The following is a 27221-nucleotide window of genomic DNA, read 5'->3' on the forward strand; positions in this document are numbered from 1 at the left end:
CTTAAATTTTCTGAATTAGAAAGCGTACAATATGTTATTGTACGCTGCTGTTTCTAGTTATTTATACTGCAAAAAAATACACACGTTGATAAAAAACTAATTGAAAGACATTTTGATAAATTGAAAGACATTCTAGTAAAATAAGGAAACAATATCAGAAAAAATCAATATAAACAATATATATATGTGACTGAAACTTAATCACTGTGAGGATTTTTCTATAGTTTAAGATATTAACAATTAAAAAAACATTAACAAATGGCAGTTCCATAAAATGTAATAAAATGTTCGATGAATAAAATTTGAAAAAAACTAAACATGAGGTAACATTCTGGAAATACATGTCTCTTATCATTCTTGATATCTGTGCACAGTGAGTTATATGGTGTATCAAGTCCGTCACAGAAATAATCTTATCAGTAATAAACATCAAATACAGATTAAGTAACATAGAAACTTGAAGGCAAATATGTAAATTCATAAAGATTACTGATCGTAGAAGTTTAACAAACATGCGCTGGGTTCGACTGCCCCTTCCACCTGAAAGTAACTCGGACTTGAGCAAGACTATTGATATAATGCAGGACATACAATCTTGCCCAAGTCCCACATGTTACAGGTGGAGGAATGAAATAGATTCAAGCACAGGTGTGAGTTTGACATTTCAGCATGCAAGCTTGTGTAGGGGGAGCATTTTCTGCTGACAGTCTGTACAGTATTAACCAGACCGAAGTCGTCGAGAATCCTGACTTTGTTGTAAAAATAAATTGTCCGATTTCCGTTACTGTCTGCTGACCAACCGACTTCACAGTACGTACAGTCATACATGCACAGCGCTACGCATGGCTACTTCGTACTAAAGACTAAAGGGAGTACATAACCTCATAAGAGTAAGGTATCACGCCAACTGACAACGACAAGCACAAACTGCGCCTTCTATAACACTAGTCTGACTAGAGACAACCATCCTTACATGGCAGTCAGGATCCCACCTCCCAAATCCACGGACTCGGCTCCCAGCCATTATATCTTATCTACACCCTTGGGTGTATCATGATAACAGGCTTGCGGTTGGTACTACTACACCAGTGTAACGTCTCCGACAACGATTAAAGGAATCGCATTGTTACAAAGATTTTTTTCATAGCATATTCCAAGGATGTAGAATCGAAAACAGAACTCGTGGATTCGAAGAAGTCAGAATCTATGTCATCATGGAGACATAGACTCGGGACCCTAAACGTTTACCCAGAATCTATGTCATCAGGGACACATAGACTCGGGACCCTAAACGTTTACCCAGAATATCTGTCATCAGGGACACATAGACTCGGGACCCTAAACGTTTACCCAGCATCTATGTCATCAGAGACTTTTAAACTCGGGACCCTAAAAGTTTACCCAGAATCTATGTCATCAGGGACACGTAGACTCAGGACCCTGAAGGTTTACCCAGAATCTATGTCATCAGGGACACAAAGACTCAGGACCCTAAACGTTTACACAGAATCTATGTCATCAGGGACACATAGACTCGGGACCCCAAAGGCTCACCCAGAATCTATGTCATTAAGGACACAAAGACTCGGGACCCTTAAGGTTTACCACAGATTTATAATTAGTCTGCAGTCGCGAGTTAAATATGAAAACATGCGAACCGTCGACGTAGCTACGTCACGTATCAGATGACTTCCGTCTCTTTCTATCACAGACATATGCTTATTTGTTACGTGAGGCTATATCGCAGTTAATATCTTCACGACATTGTCCTCCCTTATCAAGATATTGTCCTTCCCTATCACGACATTGTCCTTCCTTATCACGACATTGTCCTCCCTTATAACGACATTGCCTCCCGTATCACGACATTGTCCTTCCCTATCACGACATTGCCCTTCCTTATCATGACATTGGCCTTCCCTATCACGACATTGTCCTTCCCTTTCACGACATTGCCCTTCCTTATCACGACATTGCCCTCCCTTATAACGACATTGTCATCCCTTATAACGACATTGTCCTCCCTTATCACGACATTGTCCTCCCTTATAACGACATTGCCTCCCGTATCACGACATTGTCATCCCTTATAACGACATTGTCCTCCCTTATAACGACATTGTCCTCCCTTATAACGACATTGTCCTCCCTTATCACGACAGTATCTTCCTTTATCACGACATTGTCCTCTCTTATCACGACATTGCCTCCCGTATCACGACATTGTCCTCCCTTATCACGACATTGTCATCCCTTATCACGACATTGTCATCCCTTATCACGACATTGTCCTACCTTATCGCGATATTGTCCTCACTTATCACGACAATAACGTCACAGGATATGCTGTTCCTCCACTTAGAAGAAACGATAGCGATTATCCAATCAAGAGATCATGATAAATTGATGAATCGACTTTACAATGAAGCTTCCTCATGGACGAGATCACGATGAAGATATATCGTTTACCTGTTCGCGACGAGGTTTTCTCCTTGATTGGTTCATGATCAGGTTTTATGAGCTACCAGAGCATGTTCATGTTTCCTCTTTAAGCGATAACAATGATGTTTTCCAGTAAATGAGATCACGATGAGATTTATCTCCTCGTTTTCTCATCTTCGGGATCATTCAGAAGAAGATTGATATCACGACTAGGTTTTCTCATTGATGAGATCACGATGTTGTTTTCCCAATCATGAACATCTTTTGGGCAACTACCGTCCATCCTCCTGGGAAAGTTAGAAAATGTGTATCAGAGCATGGCATACATTGTTATCGTCGTTAGGCATATACTGATCTGTTTAATATGGCGTTATTATTATCATCTACCTTTTTAATGTAAATGTCATGTTGATTTGCATTATTTTTAAAGGAATGATTTCCTTATCAATGCGATGAAATTTGTTCAATTTCTTGGCAGGATCAATTTCAAAAGAAAAAACAATTAATTTGAGTTTTCTGTGATTACTTTCAGTTTTTACTGTAAGAATATTGTACATCCGGCAACATTTGTATTACACACATAAAACCTCCATAAACATTATCGAAAACGCGTGAGAAACAATATATTGTTACACGCACAATGACATTGTTTTGTGGATCATGTTCATGGGTACATCTGAAATTGACGAGGAAATCAATACCTCGCTAAACTATGTTTTCCAGAATTTCGATAGATGAAGAGTCTTACCTATAAACTCCCGGAAACACTTTGGCTTGGGCTCCCAGAGAACACCGAACCAGAAGAGTGGGATTCCGGCGAAGAGGATACCCAACCCTATACCCATCTTCTGGGGTTTCTGGTAGATAGCTAGGACTAGCACTGCTATGTTGACTACCAACATGACCAGAGGGACGAAAGTCATCGTCTGTCAAGCAATAACAAAGAAACACGTCAAATCAAAATTCGGACACTTTTGACATGGATATGATATCGATGTGTTAAATTTTGACGTTATATATGTAAACCACAATCAGTCAACAAAACATGGACACATGAATCGAAACCATACAACAAAAAACATTGAAAATAGAAAAGAAAAGATGAACTTACAGGAACTAAATAATTAACAACAGCCAGATGTCCTTCATTTACTAACTTTAATTTCTTTCTGAAGGTTAGAACTATACTGAACACAGCAGCTTTTCAAGGAACTCGTGTTTCCTTTCAAAATTATCAATGCAGTATGTTGTCATTATATTACCGCTTGACATAGTAGGGTAAATAGTTTCGGAATTACCCATGGGTGCATACGTCAGGTTCGTCTGTCCGTCTCTTGATAATTTATTATAGGTCATAGTTGTTAGTATTTTTAAGTTCTATTTACGAAGATGCCTTTTGCCTTTATTTCGACCAATCGAACAATAAAGTCAATACTTTTCCTAACAGTAATTGTCTTGCGTTTTCCTGGAGGGTCACTTAACCTCATGAATTCCCTTTTGTTTCAACAGAAGTGTAGACAAATTTGGACTTCAACTATCGCAAATGAGTCTTAGATGGACGTACAATCTGTATTGTGCAGTGTGATTCATTCTTTGCATACTGTATCTATAACTTATTGTTAAAGGTGCGATCACATATGTGTGTCCCACATCCATCTGACAAAGGATGTCGGTGTGTTTCGCACCATAATAATGCCAAGATGATCTATGTTAGAAATGTATCAGGCAAAAATAAAACATAATAACAAAAACGTGAGCATGGTTTTCTATAGCGTTTTGATCAAGGTTACATATAGATGGTGTTTAGGTTTGAACATTTTATGGTTCGAAGTACTTTGAATTATTGCTGTTTTGTGTAACCTGGTATGATGTAAGGGTCAATAGTTGGTATGGCTGATGTTCAGGTAAGTACCTTGTTAGCCGGTATTAAGGTAAATAGTTGGTACGGCTGATGTTCAGGTAAGTACCTGGTATGGTTGATGTTAGGTACGTACCCAGTATGGTTGATGTTAGGTAAGTACCCGGTATATGGTTGTCGTAAGGTAAGTACCCGGTATGGTTAATGTTAGGTAAGTACCCGGTATGGTTAATGTTAGGTAAGTACCCAGTATGGCTGATGTTCAGATAAGTACCCGGTATGGCTGATGTTAGGTAAGTAACCGGTATGGTTGATGTTAGGTAAGTGCCCGGTATGGTTGATGTTAGGTAAGAACCCGGTATGGTTGATGTTAGGTAAGTACCCGGTATGGTTGATGTTAGGTAAGTACCTGGTATGGTTGTCGTAAGGTAAGTACCCGGTATGGTTAATGTTAGGTAAGTACCCAGTATGGCTGATGTTAGGTAAGTACCTGGTATTGTTGATGTTAGGTAAGTACCCAGTATGGCTGTTGTTAGGGAAGTACCCGGGATGGTTGATGTTAGGTATTAAGGTAAATAGTTGGTATGGCTGATGTTCAGGTAAGTACCCGGTATGGCTGATGTTAGGTGAGTACCCGGGATGGTTGATGTTAGGCATTAAGGTAAATAGTTGGTATGGCTGATGTTCAGGTAAGTACCCGGTATGGTTGATGTAAGGTAAGTACCTGGTATAGTTGATGTTAGGTAAGTACCCAGGATGGCTGTTGTTAGGTAAGTACCCGGTATGGTTGATGTTAGGTAAGTACCCAGTATGGCTGTTGTTAGGTAAGTACCCGGGATGGTTGATGTTAGGTAAGTACCTGGTATGGCTGATGTTAGGTAAATACCCGGTATGGTTGATGTTAGGTAAGTACCTGGTATGGGTGATGTTAGTTAAGTACCCGGTATGGTTGATGTTAGGTAAGTTCCCGGTATGGTTGATGTTAGGTAAGTACCCAGTATGGCTGATGTTAGGTAAGTACCCGGTATGGCTGATGTTCAGGTAAGTACCTGGTATGGCTGATGTTCAGGTAAGTACCTGGTATAGTTGATGTTAGGTAAGTACCCGGTATGGTTGATGTTAGGTAAGTACCCGGTATGTTTGATGTTCAGGTAAGTACTCGGTATGGTTGATGTTTGGAAAGTACCCGGTATGGTTGATGTTAGGTAAGTACCCAGTATGATTGATGTTAGGTAAGTACCCAGTATGGCTGATGTTCAGGTAAGTCCCCGGTATGGCTGATGTTAGGTAAGTACCCAGTATGGTTGATGTTAGGTAAGTACCCGGTATGATTGATGGTAGGTAAGTACCCAGTATGGCTGATGTTCAGGTAAGTCCCCGGTATGGCTGATGTTAGGTAAGTACCTGGTATGGTTGATGTAAGGTAAGTACCCGGTATGGTTGATGTTAGGTAAGGACCCGGTATGGCTGATGTTAGGTAAGTACCCAGTATGGCTGTTGTTAGGTAAGTACCCGGGATGGTTGATGTTAGGTAAGTACCCGGTATGATTGATGGTAGGTAAGTACCCAGTATGGCTGATGTTAGGAAAGTACCCGGGATGGTTGATGTTAGGTAAGTACCCAGTATGGCTGATGTTAGGCAAGTACCCGGTATGGTTGATGTTAGGTAAGTAGCCAGTATGGCTGATGTTCAGATAAGTACCCGGTATGGCTGATGTTAGGTAAGGACCCGGTATGGCTGATGTTAGGTAAGTACCTGGTATGGTTGATGTAAGGTAAGTACCCGGTATGGTTGATGTTAGGTAAGTGCCCGGTATGGCTGATGTTAGGTAAGTTCCCGGTATGGTTGATGTTAGGTAAGTTCCCAGTATGGCTGATGTTAGGTAAGTACCCTGTATGGCTGATGTTAGGTAAGTACCCGGTTTGGCTGATGTTAGGTAAGTACCCGGTATGGCTGATGGTTAGGTAAGTACCCGGTATGGTTGATGTTAGGGAAGTACCCGGTATGGCTGATGTTAGGGAAGTACCCAGTATGGTTGATGTTAGGTAAGTACCCAGTATTGCTTATGTTCAGATAAGTACCCGGTATGGCTGATGTTAGGTAAGGACCCGGTATGGCTGATGTTAGGTAAGTACCCGTTATGGTTGATGTTAGGTAAGTACCCGGTATGTTTGATGTTCAGGTAAGTACTCGGTATGGTCGATGTTTGGAAAGTACCCGGTATGGTTGATGTTTGGTAAGTACCCGGTATGGCTGATGTTAGGCAAGTACCCAGGAAGGCTGATGTTAGGTAAGTACCCGGTATGGGTGATGTTAGGTAAGTACCCGGTATGTTTGATGTTAGGTAAGTACCCGGTATGGTTGAGGTTAGGTAAGTACCCGGTATGGCTGATGTTTAGGTAAGTACCTGGTATGGTTGATGTTAGGTAAGGACCCAGTATGGCTGATGTTAGGTAAGTACCTGGTATGGTTGATGTTAGGTAAGTCCCCGGTATGGCTGATGTTCAGGTAAGTACCTGGTATAGTTGATGTTAGGTAAGTACCCGGTATGGTTAGGTAAGTACCTGGTATGGCTGATGTTAGGGAAGTACCCGGTATGGGTGATGTTAGGTAAGTACCCGGTATGGCTGATATTAGGTAAGTACCCGGTATGGCTGATGTTTAGGTAAGTACCTGGTATGGTTGATGTTAGGTAAGGACCCAGTATGGCTGATGTTAGGTAAGTACCCGGGATGGTTGATGTTAGGTAAGTACCCGGTATGATTGATGGTAGGTAAGTACCCAGTATGGCTGATGTTCAGGTAAGTCCCCGGTATGGCTGATGTTAGGTAAGTACCTGGTATGGTTGATGTAAGGTAAGTACCCGGTATGGTTGAGGTTAGGTAAGTACCCGGTATGGCTGATGTTAGTATGGCTGATGTTAGGTAAGTACCCGGTTTGGCTGATGTTAGGTAAGTACCCGGTATGGGTGATGTTAGGTAAGTACCCGGTATGGCTGATGTTCAGGTAAGTACCTGGTATGGCGTGAGTTTAAGTAAAATCTAGTATGGCTGATGTGAGGCCGGTATTGAGGTACGTACCTGGTATGGCCGGTTTTCGTCCGGTTTCCGGTACCTGAGGTACAGGAGGGAAATGACGACAGCGATACCCATAATCGTGGAGTAAAGTCCTATAAAGTCCATCATATCTACCACACCCCCTGTGTACAGCATCACTAGTCCCCACGTCAGCTGTACATTAAACATACAATCAACAACTTATAACGAGGTGCATATTAGGTTATATAACACACAGCAAATAATATCAACCGAATGAAACCGATGTTAATACAAGTGGATAGGTCGGTCAGTACAAACAAGAGTGAATACACTACATGTGTATATATTTATTTTATGATTGTCAAACATAGTTATTAAAATCACAGTTTTATAAAATATTAATATTATTATTGGGGGGAACTTTTTAACAATAACGGTAAACATTACAGGTTATACAAATATATATATATATATATTATAAATCAGAAAAATGATCCTTACGAACGAATAAATATTATATAAAGAAAAATCCTTAACAGTCAAATAAACAGTCTGAAGAATCTCTATATACATGTATATATAAAGAAAACATTGAGAAGTCCTTGTGTTGGAATTAAATATAAAAAATAGAACAAAAGACAGAGATAGCGTCTCTAGGCCTTTCTCGGGTTGATTCCCCGTTCATCAGGAGACTCTTTATTTTGAAAACAGGCATTGTGAGGTCATAGTTGTTTACACAAGAAAGTATGACGTCATCAATAATGCAAAGTCATTATGACGTCACAGAAGGCATACACATAAATCCATGACGTCAACAACAATACATGTGTATATATATATATATATACTAGAAATTAAAAAGCACATGAAATATGTGTGACCACAATCGGGAAACACTTACCAGTACAAGGATGGAGGGCCAGGGCGTTAGGTACTTATGACTGATCATCCCAAGAATAACGGGCATGTGTCCGACGCGGGACCCGGCGAACAGTAACCTGGAAAGAAGCAAAGATGTATTGACTCTCATACCAGTAAACGGTTAGGATTCATTACACACTCGACTTCACTCTCAGCTCATACAAGTAAACAGTTAGGATTCATTACACACTCGACTTCACTATCAAAAGAATAATTCGCCTAATAACACTTTAAGTCGATTTCTTATTAATTTTTTTATCACACCCATTGCAGAACATTAACTTTTATCGTTGATCAGAATCAATTAGGTAGCCACAATCTCACTAATATCATACATATGTTAAGTGCAGTTTTCAGTGGAAACTTGGTATTCATAAATCATCAATATCATAGATATGTTAAATAGACATGGTACAGTGAAAATGTGTTCGTCATCATCTCAGTGATATTCAAACGTGCGTTTAGACCTCATTAACTTATCATACACGTGTCCAATGGAAAGGCGTCAGTCCCACCTCATCAATATTCATATACGTGCCTATTTATTATTTATACAACTGTATAGTGGATACCTGTTAGTCATTATGTTACCAAAGTTCATAATATTCCCATTGAAGTTAAAATTCGGTAAAACGGTTAATGGATATGTCAGACCAATGAAAATGACGTTTCGTGGTGTGTGCGATATTGTTCAAAACCTCCGTTGCCAAGTGCTACTGGTGAGGTACTGTAACTGGTGTCTTTGTATTGTTACACTGTGTAAGTATTAATAACAATTGAAGCCTGAGAGCGGTCTCCACTTTTCTTTTAACACGCATCGTCGATCGTAAAGATAGTTGTAAACTTTGGTCAGCCAATAGGATGTACACGAGGTATACAAACATCCTGATTGTTTATTGACCAATAAAGCCCCAGTTGGCTACGTAACCGGACCTGTCGTGAGTACGGTCTCCGCATTCCCAGATCACCAGGTGTAAAACTGACAGGCATGCAGGTACACACTAATAGGTGGTAAACACAGGCCAACTTACGGAACATCTGATGTCATCCTACTGCAGATATGATGAATATAAATAAATCCTTATGTCTTATTTAAATATATCTTTATGCATATTGGGGTATCCTAAGGTAAACGGATTGAGCACAAGTTTTTTTAACATTTCATAGACCATCCCTACAATATAACTCAATAGTCAGACACTCTGAGGAGATTGTTGATGATATTATGTTGCTATGACTTTGATATATACATATTTTTGTACCTCCGAAATTCTTCCAAGAACTCACTGCAATAATATATATACATATAACTAGTATTAAAGACTGAAGTGCTTGGTCTATACACTTTCTTAAGGCAATGTAACATGTTGATTTGAAGAGTTCGATAAAAAATCAATTGTGAATATAAACGTGTTTACATCTTCCTCTTCTTATCACACAGGTAAAGTTTTACAGGTGTGGTGTTGTCGTTCCACATTCTCACACAGGTAAAGTCGTACAGGTGTGGTGTTACTTACCTGGAATGCCCCATGATCGAAGCGTTGAGAGCCCCGATCGACGTAGTAGCCACCAATGCGGATATAACGGCACTAATGGGACTGTACACTCGCCGGATAAACAGCTGTAATCAGTACATAGAACGCTTGTAAACTAACGATATCTTCCTGGTCAGTCTCTGTTAGCTACCGAAGTTGGTCAAACTCGGTTCAATCATCAGATTATATTTGTTTTTATGCTGGAGAGATTTACAATACTGTAACCTCTAGTTTTCTAACATTCTATTACATTCATTCTTATTTGATTAATATTTTTATATATTTATTCTTTAACCGTTCTCTCCGTATTTTATATGTATTCTGCACAAAAAGGAGAATACGTATATATTCATTCATTCATTCTTTCCTTAATCAATTAGTTTACTTTTCAAATATAACATTATTCTCATATACTCATTATCGTGGATTTAAGCAATTTCAAGGAATATCGTAACACAGATAAGTTTTAATAGATAATAATACTAAGGTCATGTATATCAGATTGTATTACCTATTCTCTTTATCTATTACTATTAATAAAACAGCAGGTACCACAGAAAGAGAGGATATCGCAAAAGCGGAATACCCCGAACATATATAATCAAAGTAACAAATATAGAATGCCGTACGCCTGTAAGATATTCAAAGCATATATTACTATCATTGTCGGTTTTCATTGCCGTTTCGCCTACAACTACGAACGACAAATGGCGTAGTACTCTGAGGCGGGCGAGAAAAAAAGAGCCACGTAGAAATAACTTTGTGAGTGGTAGGTAAATATCGACTTTTATTTTTTAATATTGTTGTTATTTCATTAGACATGAGCATTTTTGACATATTCTGATTAATAAAACTAAAATGATATTCAATTTTTTTCATGTTTTTTTAATTTTCATTTATGTCTATTGTTCTTTCATTAATGGCTCAATAACAACTGTTGTGTGACCGGCGCACGTCAACAGGTTCAATTGTTAAACAAAAATTCACAAAATGAAAGTAATTCACTGTCTCGTTAGGTAATTACACGCTGTCAGTGTCTACCGAAAATCTTAACGGGGTGTCTGTTCGTCCAGATACCTTATAATACCGCCGGACTAATAATAGATTTAAGGATACATGTCTCTGTATGAATGCATCTTTCCGTGTGATTATATTTCTTTTCCATACTTTTTTTTTTATATTTTGGTTCATATGTATAGACATAGCGGCTAAAGTCATTCAATGTCCTAAATACAAAATGAGATTTACAAAAAGTAGTTAGCTTAGAGAAAAAGGCAAATTGACTATGATGTTGTAATAAAAACTCCCCTTCTTTAAAAGTAATATTTTTTGCGGAAATAACCAGAGGTTGTTGTATATTGGGGCTGACCTTAACTATGTAAGTATACATTTAGTAATTTATATACCAAATGACGTATGTTGGGGACAAATGTCTCATTCACTTCCATTTGAGTAATACACATCCTGGATATTGACAGATATATATAATATCAACCATTTGAAAACTGTTTTATAAACAAATTGATAAAATATGATAGCTTACAAGTGCTACTGCCTGAGAACCAAGGACTTCCGAAGGGCTTAGCAGTGTGAAATAGGCCACGTTGGTCATGATGTACTTGATGATGACGACTATAAACGTGATGTAGACAGAACGAGGTAAATCTCTGAAATAGAAAAAGACGGATCTATATTAAATCATCGTTAGATTCTCCTCTATTGCGTCATTTAATTCTCCTTCCCAACGCCCTTCCGTACACACAACACCCCTCACTCGAACACACAACACCCCTCACTCGTACCTAAACAGTGTTTACAGCTGCTAAAGTAAAACATTTACTGCTCATAGCTGGTCATGGTGTTATTCTGAAAAGATTATCATATATGTATAAACAATATATATATTTTTGTGTATTTATTTAATCTGTATTGTAGCGCATGAAACGCACCCTAGATAATAATTATCAAAGTGAATAGGACGCTGTATAAATGATACACACCTTCTAACTCCCTTTCTCCCTGCTAAACATTATCTCCAAAATCCTTAACCTCTAACATGTCATTGTATCGTGAAAGCTCCATATTTAAATATGAAACTGAGCATTAATTATGGTAAGGTATAATTACCTGCCCGGCTGCTTTACCTCCTCCATCATGCTTGTCATCACCTGCCTGTTAACAGGTTCCACAAATACAGGTAAGTTGTTAATTAACATGTATAACTTATTTTCTCAACACCTTAGTTATTAATTACAAGATAATACTTTATTACCACAGTTATTTACATTTTGCAATTACCACCGGTAAGTTACAGTATGTATTTATAACGACAGGTATGTTATGAAATACTACAATATGCAATTAATTATCGAAGCTAAGTTTTTTATAGACAAAGCAAAATTGTGAATTTCAACTGGTTAGCATAAAGTATCACAGATAAATGTAAGGGTTTGTTTAGCCTCAGATAAGTTATTAATCAATACCGATCAGTTGTAAATGATCACAGGTTGGTTACTTAAAGGCAAAGATAAGATATGGACTAGGACAAGTGAGTTTACCATAGGTAAGTTTATATTGCTTTATGTAACTTACTAATTACTACAAGCTAGTAATTCATTACAATATTACAATCTGATTTTATAACCACGGGTGATATCTTACTTTTACTGTTTCGGACTATTTTAGACATAGATTTTCATTGTTTTGATCTTAAGTACCAATGATGATGCCCCAATAAACGGAATGGCCATGCTTATTTTATTTGGTTTTCTCGATTGTCGTAATACTTTTTTCCATAAGTATTTCCTTAACCTCGCATTTTTAATCTTTAGTACAAATAACATTTGTGTTAATTATATGTTTTAAACACATATGGAGGTTTAAACATGAAGTATAGAACTGACGGGTACATGTGATATATTCTAAATGTATACGTAATTCTGTATACTTCAGGGTATGTTTCCCTTATATTCCCTCAATAACATGTGCTCAAACAGACACGCCTCTTGTGGGGAAGTTCAATTGTTTTTTTTGTATTTTTGCTTTTGCTTATTCAAATTAAATTGATATCTTAATCTTTCAATTTTGATTATTTCAAACTAACAAGCATTGGAACAAGTGTTTTTGAGTTAGAATGTGTAGATCCCGCGAGACTTACCAGCCCCCATATGAGAAGACAGAGTAAAGGATGGCAAGACCGAATTCTCCAGGCTCCTTGGATGTTCCTTCAAATAAATTTTGGAAATTTTCCGTCTCACCTTTAAGGAAAAAACAGCGAAACATATAAATGTCTTTAATCTCAAATCTTTGAATTTTGCATTGTTTCTATACAATTGATTGACCTCATAAGTTTAGTTGTAACCGTTATTGATGTACATCAGCATAACGCCTATCCGAATTGTAAGACGATATATGAAAACTATTCATTTATCACGGAAATTCGGTTGAATATTTCTAGAAATCGAAGTTTCCATATAAACTGCGTGTTCTAATTATGCGTTTGTGGACGAAAAATACTTCCAACGATCTAATTAGATTTAAAAGGACAATGTTTCGATACTAAATACTACTGACACAAACTCGTCTTACTTCTATTTACCTCACTTTATTATTGATGACGTCATGTGCTTATTTGTCTTGTTTATTATACTTGTTTGATTAATAATTGTCTTATTTTGTTAAACTTCGAATACTTCGATCACAATGGAAAAATTCGAAAATCAAAACTGAGTGGTGATAAACGGTCAATTTCTTTGTTGTTATAGTGTACGCGTGCTCAAGAATGATGTGTAATGGTATAACAGAGATCGCCATGGTTAACATTATTTGGCAGTGTTATGTCTCCATACTTATGGTGACAATATGGAAGCCCAGTAGTGGCGATAAACAAGCACTAACCTTTAGCCAGCTGAATGATCCCGGCCACAACGATGATCGCCAGGGCGATGATCTTAGTACTAGCAAGAAGGGACTGCACTTTGATCACGTACTTCATGTAGACACAGTTCAGAATAACCATTGTGACTGAAACAAAAATAAGAAGCATTTTTAATCAATTGGATTTTTACGTGCTTGTAAAAGCTTATATCACAGGCGGGAGGGTGGGGGGGGGGGNCTTTTCTTATTTGTTACTTCTGTGACCTAAAGAAGAGGAGAAGACTCAAGTAATGCTTATGTCTTTTTACTAGCATATGTATCTGTGTGTACATATACTGAATATGTATGATGTAGATTTCTACCTTTAGTTTGTTTTGTCAACGTATTACTGACCATGATAGTCAGAAATTCATTCAAATGAGTATATTGAAAAATATATCAGAAAAGAGAAAATCTTCATCTAAAACAGTATCGATACCCGTACTCGTATCATTCTTTGTTATAGAGTTTGGGACGTTTAGTACGGTATTCACGCTCAAAAGTTACCACATCTAAAACAGTATCGATGCCCGTACTCGTATCATTATTTGTTGTAGAGTTTGGGACGTTTAGTACGGTATTCACGCTCAAACGTTACCACAAAAGTATCCTAATGGGGTCAAAGAAATTTATCCGCAAAATATCATTTTGTAGATTTCTATCAGGTGCTGTTATTATCCCCGAATATCATGAACACTTTGATGTGAATTGCTCTGTGTATTATAACGTTACAGTCGACTTTTATAAATATATCCACAGCATCGAGAGAACACATTATATTTGTAACGTTTTAAAAGAATAATAGTTTCATTATGAATTGCAAACCGAATGGGAAGGTGATAATAATTTTTAAAAAAATCAGAAGAATTTTCATTTATATATTCATCAATTTATTTATTAAGTTTTACAAAATACGTAGTCGTGCGTTGCTGCTAATTTGTGTATTCTGTACCTCTCACATAGACCGTGAACTTTCAATTCAGTTTGTCTTATACAATGTATAATTAGGAATTTGAAGTTTAACCATATAGGTGTACATTGTACTTATATCGTCCTAGATTTGTATCGTTTTGTAATTTTGGGATAAGATAAATATGCTCCTGTGTTTACTATAAATAAAATCACATAATTATAATAAAATATATATTTTTCCTACTTTTTCCTTTTTATTGATACTGTATCAATTTCTTTAATTGATAACATTTTTTTTAGTAATCATAAAACAAAATTTTGTGGTGTAATTGGATATGTTATCATAATGCAATCTTCGAATGAGTGATTTTTGATATTGTCAAAAGTGTGTCAGACACATCGATCTTTGAAGTCATTTAATATGTTGATATGACTGTTTTGATTCCTTTATCAAAGCATTCACAATTACGATTTTGTTTCTGTGCCACACTTTACAAAAAGTACTTTTTTTCTGATTTCCACGTCTGATTACTGTAGATCTTTGAATTTCAATGTTGTTTTGTTAATATTTTTTTTTTGTAAGTTCTCTTTATCTTTTGATTTCTTCCATGTATTTGAACATCTTCAAACTTTCTTCATTTTTACAAACTTTTGACGTTTAATCACGCAGACAGAACAACATCTGTTAACGCTACTAACGTCAACATCCGTATCACAATACTTCCTGGTCCCCTGGTATGCATCATAATCATCTTACCCTGAACTTGAATCAATAACTAAAGAAACATTGTGAGTCCGCTTCCAAGAAATTGAAAGCTAAATACTACTCGTTGTTGTATTTATTTACCTTGCCTATTTAAGTTTTTAAAAAACAAATGATAACAATTCCAGTGTTGAAATATGTTAGACATCTGCTACCTGGATTTGAAAAAGTAGTACAAATACGGTAACACTATGAGATTAAGAGCGATGTGTAATATATGTTCTACACTTAACAAAAACACGTAACACATACTAAACCAATCCTTTATATAAGTGTTTCCCCCTATATTACTCTCAAACCAAATCTTTTCTCAAAACATTGACAAACATCCCTGGGTTCTGTTAAACGATCTAACTGAACCATCTTAGTATAATGAAGTATCATAAGCATCTAGTAGAATAAAGCAAGTTCCCAACCTTTATATCTTAAATTGTTTTCATCATTTCTTATTCGAATAACAACTATTTGAATATAACTATTAAATGTTAGATGTGAAACCTAACTTACACTGCACATGTCTAAGTATAATAATAATACACATGTTTATTATTAACTCTGTATATAAATCAGGGACTGGATGGTCCCCACTTTTTGTAACATCCATATTTGAAAACCTTTTGGCTGTTGATATCTATTTTATTACGTTCCCTAGGGGAACTGTATGATATATAATTTGTAGCTGTGTGTGTTTGCAATTAATTCCGTGTAACAATTTCTTTGCAAAACAAAGAAATATGAGCAAACATAATTATTTGGAGAATTGAAAACAGTATTAGAAAACAATCAACATTTACACAATTCATGCAACTCAAGCACTTACTCATGATCCAGCCAGCCAACAGCTTCACGGCGCTATCCGGAGCCTCGCAGTCGGGATACACCGGTTGAACGATGTAGAGGGCAGCTGTGTAGGCCAAAAAAGCCCAAAAGGGACCAGCCACAAGGACCACATAGCCCCACATGATGAGGAACCCTGGTAACGGGCCAAATGTGTGCATAACGTACGCATAAGGACCTCCCGCGTGTGGTAGCATTGTTCCCAGTTCAGCGAAACAAAGAGCCAACATCATGTTGATAAGTCCCCCAATGAGCCATACTACCAAAGAGGCCCCCACTGACCCCGCTGACCTGAGGATATTAGACGGAGAGATGAACACAGAGGAATGGCCGGTTACAGCTACCATAATGGCCACGCAATGGAAGAGAGTTAAAGATCTTTTCATCGCAACCTTAGGGGTGCCGCCATCTTTCTTTTCATCTTTGTTGTCTTTTGTTGTTGATTTATTTTTATTTGAATTTTTTTGGTTATCATCAATACTGTAAACACCACTGCTGTTACTGTCCGAGGCACTTTTGGTACTGCTCCCACTGACAGCGTCATCGTCTCCAGTTTTTGCGAACTCGATATCTGTTATTGCGTCCGGAGAGAACGCTGGGTTTTCTCGCGCGTAAAACCCAACTCCCTGAACTGGGTTATCCCCACTCTTATCTGTTGAGAACACGTTGCCCGTTTTCCTCCGATTCATTGTTTCACGATGCCTGTAACTAATTTAAATTCAAATTACAAAATTAAATTGACCCGGCTGATATAAATACATACACGACAAACCTGATATCTTTACTACTGGTTTACAAAGAAATTAACTAAAATTAAAATCTCATTATTTTACTGATGTATTAAATATTTTTACTTAACATTTGATTCATCGACATATTAAAGAACAAACTTCCCTCTAGAAAGCCAACTTACTATTCCTGTTAAAAGCGGACCACTCAGAATATCCGCTACGTGTTGCGCTTCCGAGCCCGGGTTGTATTTTAACTGACTGACGATAGTTATGAGATAGATGTTGATGGTCTCACTGATCTGGTGATTGTAACCCGCTTACAGCAGTAAGAATTATGTTTTATACATGTCCGTTTTTACTAGACCTTAATTTTCGGAGGGTGGAGCTATGACGCGACAATGTCCGGTTAGAATCCGGATGTATGATTATCAGTTGCCCAGTCATACCGAGCTTTATCCAGGATAAGCGTTCATAGAAACAGGATGGGCTACTCGGTAGTGCACGTGCTGACACGAGCGCCATGTTTGGAATAAACATTGATTTTTTTTCCACAATTTACAGCATACTTAAACGTTTACTCTGCTAACACTTGTGAGGCATACCTACACTGTTGCTGTACATACACACATGGATGTTGTGGTTTTGTTTTAATACGCATGTCAATCAAACAGTGACAAGTAAAAACATCAGCTGTTGAACCTATTCACTGCAATCTATCACATTTAACATAAAGTCCTCAAGTTTTGTTTTATGTTAGGAGGGACAAATCCGGTTTTATTTTAAGCAATACTTAAATACTGCATTATCCAATTTGTCTTGACGGCAATTACAAAATAATCACGTAAATCAATGTCATTCGAAATATTTCGTTTTTAACTATTATCATTGAAACTCGTCATGTTGTGTTTTTAATCCTTTAATTCGAGTTTATCACATTCTGATAACTTGATAAAGCCAGGTTGAATCCAACATTAGCTTTATATACTAATATTTTGTCATCTTTAGTAACAGCTGCGATATATGTGATTGGTGTTGGTTAATACGGGCTCATCGGTTATCATATTAGAAATATCTGCGTATATTTATTATTTCTTTATTCGAGAAAAGATTAGGGGGAAAGAAATGTTGGTTTGTATGACTCAATATTTCCTGAAAATTTGATTAATGAAGAAAAAATAATGTTTCCAACATAAATAAATCGAACTAAAGTAATTGTCGAAAAAAAAATCCACCCTCCGTAATTGATATTGACCATAATCAAAATATATATTCATGGGGGTTCACACAACAAAGAGCTATGAGTTATAGTATTTGTCATTATATATTCTCGCTTGAGGCCTCTCATGGGGCAGGCTCACACTTTTATGTTACCTTAAAACCTCCCATGTATAATAAAGCGACGCATTAGTTACGATCAAGGTATCCCATAGTATAATACAGTAACACATTTCTGTTAGCTTGACGCCGCCCGTAACCACATCTATGTCACATCATTTTTATTTGACTGGTTAAGTATACATTTAAGCTTGGTTTTGCTGAATCGTTAAAATATCGAAACAGAAAGTAAGTATTGATTTATTTGTTTGATATCAGTTTTTAAAAGTTAACCAGGAAGCATTACATGTATTATCTGTGCCAACAATACCAGGGCCCTTATTCATGCAACCGATCTCTTGTTCAAGCATGGATTCTGTACTCAAACCAACTTCCTTGTGATTCGATAAAACCATATGATATGACATAAAAGACAAGTTTTAACAGTAAAAACGGTATCTGGCTAGAAGTCTCTCCAATTTTGTCCTAAATTATAAACGAATTTTGATTTTGTTTTCTTCAAAACCAGAAAAAAACCTGAGCACAGAATCTGAATTTAGCATGAACAAATCTTCATGAATACGGGCCCGTATGTGATAAGCTATTCCGGAATTATTAATTAATTTTCAAAATAAAATTACAAATTTTCTTTGTGCAATTTATCGACCGTCAGTGCGACTATATAACCTGTGTTATGTTGTTGCTGGTCCCAAATACGTGATAACATTGCTATCCGCATACCGCTGTCGACTGTCACGTTTTGTGTGTGTGTTCTGTTTTCATTGGTTGCTGAACATTATTACCTTTGACATTATAGGTGAGTGTCTATAATCCTGTAATGACTGCTATTCTGTCAATGTAGAATGAAAAGTGTCTAGTCTGACATCACTTCAAACTACACCCGACTCTACGGTATGTCCAAGCCAAGGTCTGAGATCACTTCAAACTACACCCGACTCTACGGTAAGTCCAAACCAAGGTCTGACATCACTTCAAACTACATCCGACTCTAGGGTATGTCCAAACCAAGGTCTGACATCACTTCGAACTACACCCGACTCTACGGTGTGTCCAAACCACGGTCTGACATCACTTCAAACTACACCCGACTCTACGTTATGTCCAAACCAATGTGTGACATCACTTCAAACTACACCCGACTCTACGGCGTGTCCAAACCAAGGTCTGACATCACTTCAAATTACACCCGACTCTACGGTATGTCCAAACCATGGTCTGCCATCACTTCAAACTACACCCGACTCTACGGCGTGTCCAAACCAAGGTCTGACATCACTTCGAACTACACCCGACTCTACGGTGTGTCCAAACCACGGTCTGACATCACTTCAAACTACACCCGACTCTACGGCGTGTCCAAACCAAGGTCTGACATCACTTCCAACTACACCCGACTCTACGGTATGTCCAAGCCAAGGTCTGACATCACTTCAAACTACACCCGACTCTACGTTATGTCCAAACCAATGTCTGACATCACTTCAAACTACATCCGACTCTAGGGTATGTCCAAACCAAGGTCTGACATCACTTCGAACTACACCCGACTCTACGGTGTGTCCAAACCATGGTCTGACATCACTTCAAACTACCCCCGACTCTACGGTGTGTCCAAACCATGGTCTGACATCACTTCAACCTACACCCGACTCTACGGTATGTCCAAACCAAGGACTGACATCACTTCAAACTACACCCGACTCTACGTTATGTCCAAACCAATGTGTGACATCACTTCAAACTACACCCGACTCTACGTTATGTCCAAACCAATGTCTGACATCACTTCAAACTACATCCGACTCTAGGGTATGTCCAAACCAAGGTCTGACATCACTTCGAACTACACCCGACTCTACGGTGTGTCCAAACCAAGGTCTGACATCCCTTCAAACTACATCCGACTCTACGGTATGTCCAAACCATGGTATGACATCACTCCCGACTCTACGGTATGTCCAAACCAAGGACTGACATCACTTCAAACTACACCCGACTCTACGTTATGTCCAAACCAATGTCTGACATCACTTCAAACTACATCCGACTCTAGGGTATGTCCAAACCAAGGTCTGACATCACTTCGAACTACACCCGACTCTACGGTGTGTCCAAACCATGGTCTGAGATCACTTCAAACTACCCCCGACTCTACGGTATGTCCAAACCATGGTATGACATCACTCCCGACTCTACGGTATGTCAAAACCAAGGTCTGACTTCACTTAAACCTACCCCCGACTCTACGGTGTGTCCAAACCATGGTCTGACATCACTTCAACCTCCCCCCGACTCTACGGTATGTCCAAACCATGGTATGACATCACTCCCGACTCTACGGTATGTCAAAACCAAGGTCTGACTTCACTTAAACCTACCCCCGACTCTACGGTGTGTCCAAACCATGGTCTGAGATCACTTCAAACTACCCCCGACTCTACGGTATGTCCAAACCATGGTATGACATCACTCCCGACTCTACGGTATGTCCAAACCAAGGACTGACATCACTTCAAACTACACCCGACTCTACGTTATGTCCAAACCAATGTGTGACATCACTTCAAACTACACCCGACTCTACGTTATGTCCAAACCAATGTGTGACATCACTTCAAACTACACCCGACTCTACGGCGTGTCCAAACCAAGGTCTGACATCACTTCCAACTACACCCGACTCTACGGTATGTCCAAACCAAGGTCTGACATCACTTCAAACTACAACCGACATATGTCTATGGTAGCTAAATAATTTCTTCAAAAAAACTGAAACTGTAAAAGTGGAAACTTTCGCGGTTTTTAAATGTAAGCTTTTCTCGCGATGAGTGAAATATCTCGGAAATATCTACAAGAAAATATTATTTATAGATTATAAAGATAATAATAGCATTCAGAACTATTGCAAACGCAAATATTGTCATATCGTGATCAGTGTATTGTCATATCGTGATCAGTGTATTGTCATATCGTGATCAGTTCACAGCGTCACAACGCGAATATGTTCACGCGCGAAAATTCCCACTTTTACCGTTTAAATATTCGATAGGTTGTCATTTTTGAAATATATGTAACAGAGGTCATTATCTATTCAATGCCTCCGCCAGAAGTCGAACCCGGAACCTCTGGCTTACTAGTCTTATGCTCTACCGAATGAGCTAAAGAGAAATTCTCTCAACCCAGTCGGTAGGAAGCGGCTAGTACTTTTCCAGGGGGACATACTCCCCCTCAAGGAAAGAACTCGTCCCGAGTTTTCCAGGGGTCATAGCGATTCTTGTGAAAGTATCGCTGAGTATATTTGTCAATATTACCTGGGTCCCTACGTGGGCGCGAATGTAACAGAGGGTTATCATTTTTTTCAATGCCTTCACTAGGAGTCGAACCCTGAACCTCTGGCTTACTAGTCTTACGCTCTACCGAATAAGCTAAACAGAAAATCTCCCTAGCCCAGTCGGTAGGAAGCGGCTAGTATTTTACCAGGATGACACACACATATATAAATATATAAACAGATTGTTCCTTTAATATGAATATATATATATATATATATGGGGCAAAGAAGTAATTCCAACAGTGTGGACAAGTTTAGGTTCTTAAGACACAGTGAAACAGAACAGTTACATGTACATATACATCATATTACAAGAAGATAGAACTGATATACTATAATTGAAAATATAGCTATTATATAAAACCAATAGTCCCCTCGGCTAAAGACAGCCGAAGGCAGCTATTAAGCTGAGAGCATCGCGGACATGGAACGCTGATGTAGAGGACATATTCTTGCGCAAGATGCACTATCACATAAAGTGAGTCAACGAGAAAAAACAAAAACGTGGAACATGTGCATGTGGAAATCTGGCCCGGTAAATGTGAAAAATCTCAATTTACTACGGAATGTCTCATTAGTCGCCTCTCAATTCTGCGGTGGATCTAACAGTCACAGCAGGGGGGCCACACTTAGTCGCCTCTTTTGGTTTGCAAGAATAATGCATGTTATTATCAAATAAGTGAGTGCAGGAGGAATAAGTAGATGAAATGGCTAAGATACTGTATAAATCTGCAAAATTAATCTGACAACGGCTGTTGGTCACACACACTGACATGAAGCAGCAGGCAGGCGAGAAGGCAGACCAACTGTGCAGTAATGCATCATTAGGTCAAATGCCCCCTATATAAATATATCTATATATATGGGGCAAAGAAGTAGTTCCAACAGTGTGGACAAGTTTAGGTTGTCAAATTTTCGGAGCGATCCGCTCCTTTATCAAGACACAGTAAAACAGAACAGTTAATTGTACATATACATCATATTACAAGAAGAAAGAACTGATATACTATAATTGAAAATATAGCTATTATATAAAACCAATAGTTCCCTCGGCTAAAGACAGCCGAAGGCAGCAATTAAGCTGAGAGCATCGCGGACAAGGAACGCTNCAATAGTTCCCTCGGCTAAAGACAGCCGAAGGCAGCAATTAAGCTGAGAGCATCGCGGACAGGGAACGCTAGAGGACCTATTCTTGCGCAAGATGCACTATCACATAAAGTGAGTCAACGAGAGATAAGCACCAGAAAGAAGGGACGAGATATCAAAAACGTGGAACATGTGCATGTATATATATGTGATAAAGAACAAATGAGAAGAGTTAAAGCAAAGTAGCAGGCGTATGAGAAACATTTTTAATAAACATGCTTTTTTACATTGTAGACGCCAACCTAAGAACTTGAAACGTATGTTGACATGTTCTAAGTTTGATAATTCTTGTGTAACACCAGAAGTATCCAAATGTAAGACACCAAGATGTGCTACATGTCCTATGATTATCGAGTGTAATACTTTTATTTTCAAGAATGGTTTGAAATTTACTGTGAAGGTAAATATGAATTGTAAATCAAAAAATGTAATTTATGCAATAGTTTGTTCTAAATGTGGTGATTTTTACATCGGTCAAACCGGTAATGAACTCAGAACACGTATGACTGTACATAGACAACAAACTAGAACTGATTCTTTACGAAATCTTCATGTTAACAAACATATTCATGAATGTGCTGGAGATAAATTTAATGTATTACCTTTGTATCAACTATTTTCATCAGACACTATTTTAAGAGAAACGAAAGAAGACCAACTAATAAAAATATTAAAACCGAGTCTCAACAGGCCACAATAAAATTTTACGCCAAATTGTCCACCAATCTTGTGTACTNTATAACAAGATTAGTTAGACTCCTACGTGTAATTGGAAATATATTTAAGAGTTTAGTTTGGTCATTAGTTAAAAAGGAGAACAAGTTCTGAAATATATAACAAAATTAGCAAGGAAAACGAATTATGTAAGTAACCATGTTTATTTTGAATTATAGAAAAATTCAATCAAAATCGATGCTTTTGAAATATATAACAATATTAATTCAACTTTACATAGATTTATATTTGAAAATATATACTATTCTCATTTTGCTAAGGATCACTTATATTTTGAAAAATAAATCAAAATTTTAGAAAGGATATTGTATTTTCCTTCCGTACTGTCTTGGGCGAATATGTTAGCCTTCCAAATCGTCCTGTGTGGGTGTGCACGCTTTTCCACGTGCACAACCCTTTCAAACCTAAGTTAGGCTAAGTAAGCGGTTGTTCAAATTGTTAAGGAAATCAATTTGATGAATATTCCTTGCTTGTGTTTGTTTTAATATGGCACAAAGACGAACCAGACAACGGTTAAATGACGGCGAAATGAATAGGGGCATCGAAATGCTGCAGGCTAGCATGACTCAACGTCAGGTTACAGCAGACCTTGGGGTGTCTCAAAGTGTGGTGGCAAGAATGTTGAATCGTTTCCAAACTAACGGAAACCCTTCCAGACGTCATGCTGGGGTCGTTCTATGCTTACAACGCAGCGCCAAGACCGATTTTTACTCATACAGGCACGGCGTCACAGGTTCCAGACTGCCACAGCTTTACAAAATGACCTCCTAAATGCTTCTGGTGTCCGGTTAGTCACTCAGTTAGGAACCGTTTTCATGATGCTGGTTTAAGGTCACGTAGACCAGTAATACAAGTTCCCTTAACTACCCGCAATGTTAGGGACCGATTAGATTGGGCACAAGCTCACATCACTTGAACTCTTCAGGAATGGGAACCGGTTTGTTTACTGATGAGTCCAGATTATGTCTCGACTTCACCGACAGGCGCGTTAGAGTATGAAGACAACATGTTAGAGTATGAAGACAACATGTGGAGACAGACAGACAGACAGACAGACAGACAGACAAATTCTGTATTTTCTCCATATAGAGATTACATGTCGTACATGAGTGAACTGTTCCCATAATTAACTCGTTTTAATTATAGAAAATATAGTATATAAATGTCATATTGTTATGTTATCAACACTGCAGATTATTTACATACTACATTGGTCAGAACAACTGACCTCTCAGAAATTGATATTCACTTCCCAAGAGAAATGTTAACTTCAGAAAGCATGTGCTCTACACAGGGTGCAACTTCGATGATGAAGTTCTCCCATTCATCATCATCTATTTCCATCACCATTCTACTACCTAAGAGAAACAGTTACTGATCGTCTTCTTCCAACAAATCAGATTTAACATAATCACTAACCTTTAGCGTATGTACAACATACTCCAAAAGCTTATCCCTACTGCTGAATAAAGATGGACATTGTATAAGGAAGTGCTTTGCTATGTTGTCTGTTGCTTTATGGCACAATTTACAAATGACACAATCAGCCACTGTTCTATATGAGAGCTTTACTAATTCCGCAAGTGTCCATGTCAGTTTTGGATATTTCAAGCCCAATTCCCACAGAGGGTTGGGGCCCATATACAAATGTATGCACTTATAATGACTTAGTAGCACATTGTGTTCACATTCACAACACCATTCATTGAAATAAAACTGTTCTGTAACGTTTTTGACAAAGAGCTTCCATTGTCTTGAACTGCATGTTAAAGATGAAAGAACGAATTCAAGAAAGAACGAGCGTAGTTCAGTTTTTGACATTGTGTCTGATATATCCTTAATAAAACTGGCACTACAGAAAAGGTTCTTTCCAAATACAAAGGTGCATACTCGGATAAGAAATAGGGTTTTCCAAACGAAGTCATTACTGGCATTGCATAACTTATTCCAATAGAACAATTTGCGTTTTTCTACTTCATAACCAAACATCCGGTAGTCCAAGGGCCCTTGTTGTTATTGCTGATGATGATGTTTTTTCAAAACCCCGACATCTCCTAGCTGTGTACCTTTGCGTTCACTCCAGCTCGCGATTGGATGACTTGGTTTGATCTGCCCATGACTCGCATCCATACAATATAGCTGGGAGGACAACCGATTTGATAATGCGTACACTTTTTAATGGATTCATTCCGTTCTGGTGTTTGCCAACACTGATAAGGCTGTTAACGGTTCTGCGTCCTTTTCCACAAGAACTAACGATGTGCATATCGGGTTAAAAGTTATAACATAATGTTATTCCAGCGTACACTTTTGATGTTGTCCATGTAATCGGTGTATTTCCTAAAGAACACGAAGCCTTTAATTCACTTTCCGATTTGTAAATTGCATTAATGAAGATTTTGCTTAATTATAGTTAGGTCTCCATAGCTTTGCATATGTGTGGACACTGTCTAACTGCATCTGTAGATTTCTGATCGACGCAGCTAAAAGTAAAGTGTCATCTGCTAGGAAAACACACGGAATGTAGAGGTTTTGGACATCTAGTCAAAGACCTGCTTCTTCCAGCCTAACCGCCAAATCATCAATCATAATAATGAAGAGCCAAGCAGAGAGAGTCCTCCCTTGACCGACTCCTTGCTCTACAGGGTACGCATCGCTCGTTTCCCCATCATAAAGAACACATGCCGTCACGCCAACAAACGAGTTATGAAGAATCCACCAGAATTTACCGTTGATGTCTAGTCGATTCAGCTTCAATGGCAACCCCTGTATCCAAACACTGTTAAATGCTTTTGTGTTGTCAAGAAACGCTGCAAAGACTTTTGAATTGCGCTCCAGATAGTGACAAATTGATTATTTTACGGTTAATGCGGCTGTAATGCTGCCATATTGTGGTCAAAATCCCTGTTGCAACTTGTGTGGAAATCCAATTTTTGAACAATGTTTTGATATTCGCTGATACATGATTTTTTCAAATAGTTGTTGTAGTACTGGTGTCAACGTAATGTCCCAGTAGTTATTCATGTCAAGACGGTCTTTCTTCTCGCCTTTAAACAAAGTGATAACGATTCCTTTTTTGAAATGCTTTGGACAGTCCTCCTGATCAATTATAATGTTAAACAGCATGATTAGCACTTTCCTCAGCATAGTCCCACCATAACGAATATGTTCCACATATTATCATGTCCTGCTTTCCCATTTTTCACATCTCCAATTGCTTTTGTTAGCTCATCAAATCCAATGTGTTTCTAGCATATAGTATTCTGGTTATTGAAACTGTTTATGTACATTCGTTCGATGTTACGTTCTACCTCCTCTTTGAATTTGGTATCAAAATGTTGTTGTGTGCCTGGCTTTGATAGGTTTTTATAATGTTCTGCCCATGCCTTCCTGTTGGTATCCGGATCGCGACTTATCTCATTTCCAATGCGCAGTTCATTTGAAGAAAACGTTTCGCATTTCTTTTTCCTGGTTACCTTGGAAAATGTTCCAATATCTATTTCCGCTGCGTCTTGCAGCTCTTCCAACTGTTTATCCTCATTTAGTTCCCGCCCTTCATCTAGTGCTGTTCTAAATTCGCGTTTTGACTATTTGTTATATTTTGTATGATTCATAGCAGTGTCCTCTTGGCCGTCCTTCTTGTACCCAAATTGCACGACATTGTCGCATAACAGTATGCAATTCCGTGACATGACCGTGGTTCCAGTACGGCTTAGATACG

General features: G+C 38.1%; 1 protein-coding gene across 1 annotated transcript; it reads right to left on the bottom strand.

Annotated features, from left to right (window-relative positions):
• Nucleotides 1–60: 60 nt before the first annotated feature.
• LOC110441781 (large neutral amino acids transporter small subunit 1-like) lies at nt 61–17308 on the bottom strand. The gene is made up of 11 exons (XM_021485032.1): nt 17136–17308; nt 16206–16930; nt 13693–13818; nt 12953–13052; nt 11923–11967; nt 11339–11462; nt 9778–9881; nt 8241–8337; nt 7382–7531; nt 3191–3368; nt 61–2729 (listed from the first exon to the last, which is right to left on the bottom strand). Exons 2-11 carry the CDS (start codon nt 16909–16911, stop codon nt 2674–2676), a joined length of 1686 nt encoding a protein of 561 aa, XP_021340707.1. The 5' UTR covers nt 16912–16930; nt 17136–17308; the 3' UTR covers nt 61–2673.
• Nucleotides 17309–27221: the final 9913 nt, after the last annotated feature.

The sequence above is a fragment of the Mizuhopecten yessoensis genome, unplaced genomic scaffold (genome assembly GCF_002113885.1).
Source record: "Mizuhopecten yessoensis strain PY_sf001 unplaced genomic scaffold, ASM211388v2 scaffold716129, whole genome shotgun sequence".
In the NCBI taxonomy this organism is placed as follows: domain Eukaryota; kingdom Metazoa; phylum Mollusca; class Bivalvia; order Pectinida; family Pectinidae; genus Mizuhopecten; species Mizuhopecten yessoensis.

Coding starts and splice junctions, on each gene's coding strand:
- LOC110441781 (XM_021485032.1), bottom strand. CDS start 16,911: ATGAATCGGAGGAAAACGGGCAACGTGTTCTCAACAGATAAGAGTGGG. Junction 13,819..16,205: donor GTTGGCTGGCTGGATCATGA/GTAAGTGCTTGA, acceptor TTTTTGTTTCAG/TCACAATGGTTATTCTGAAC. Junction 9,882..11,338: donor GTTCTCAGGCAGTAGCACTT/GTAAGCTATCAT, acceptor TACTGATTACAG/CTGTTTATCCGGCGAGTGTA.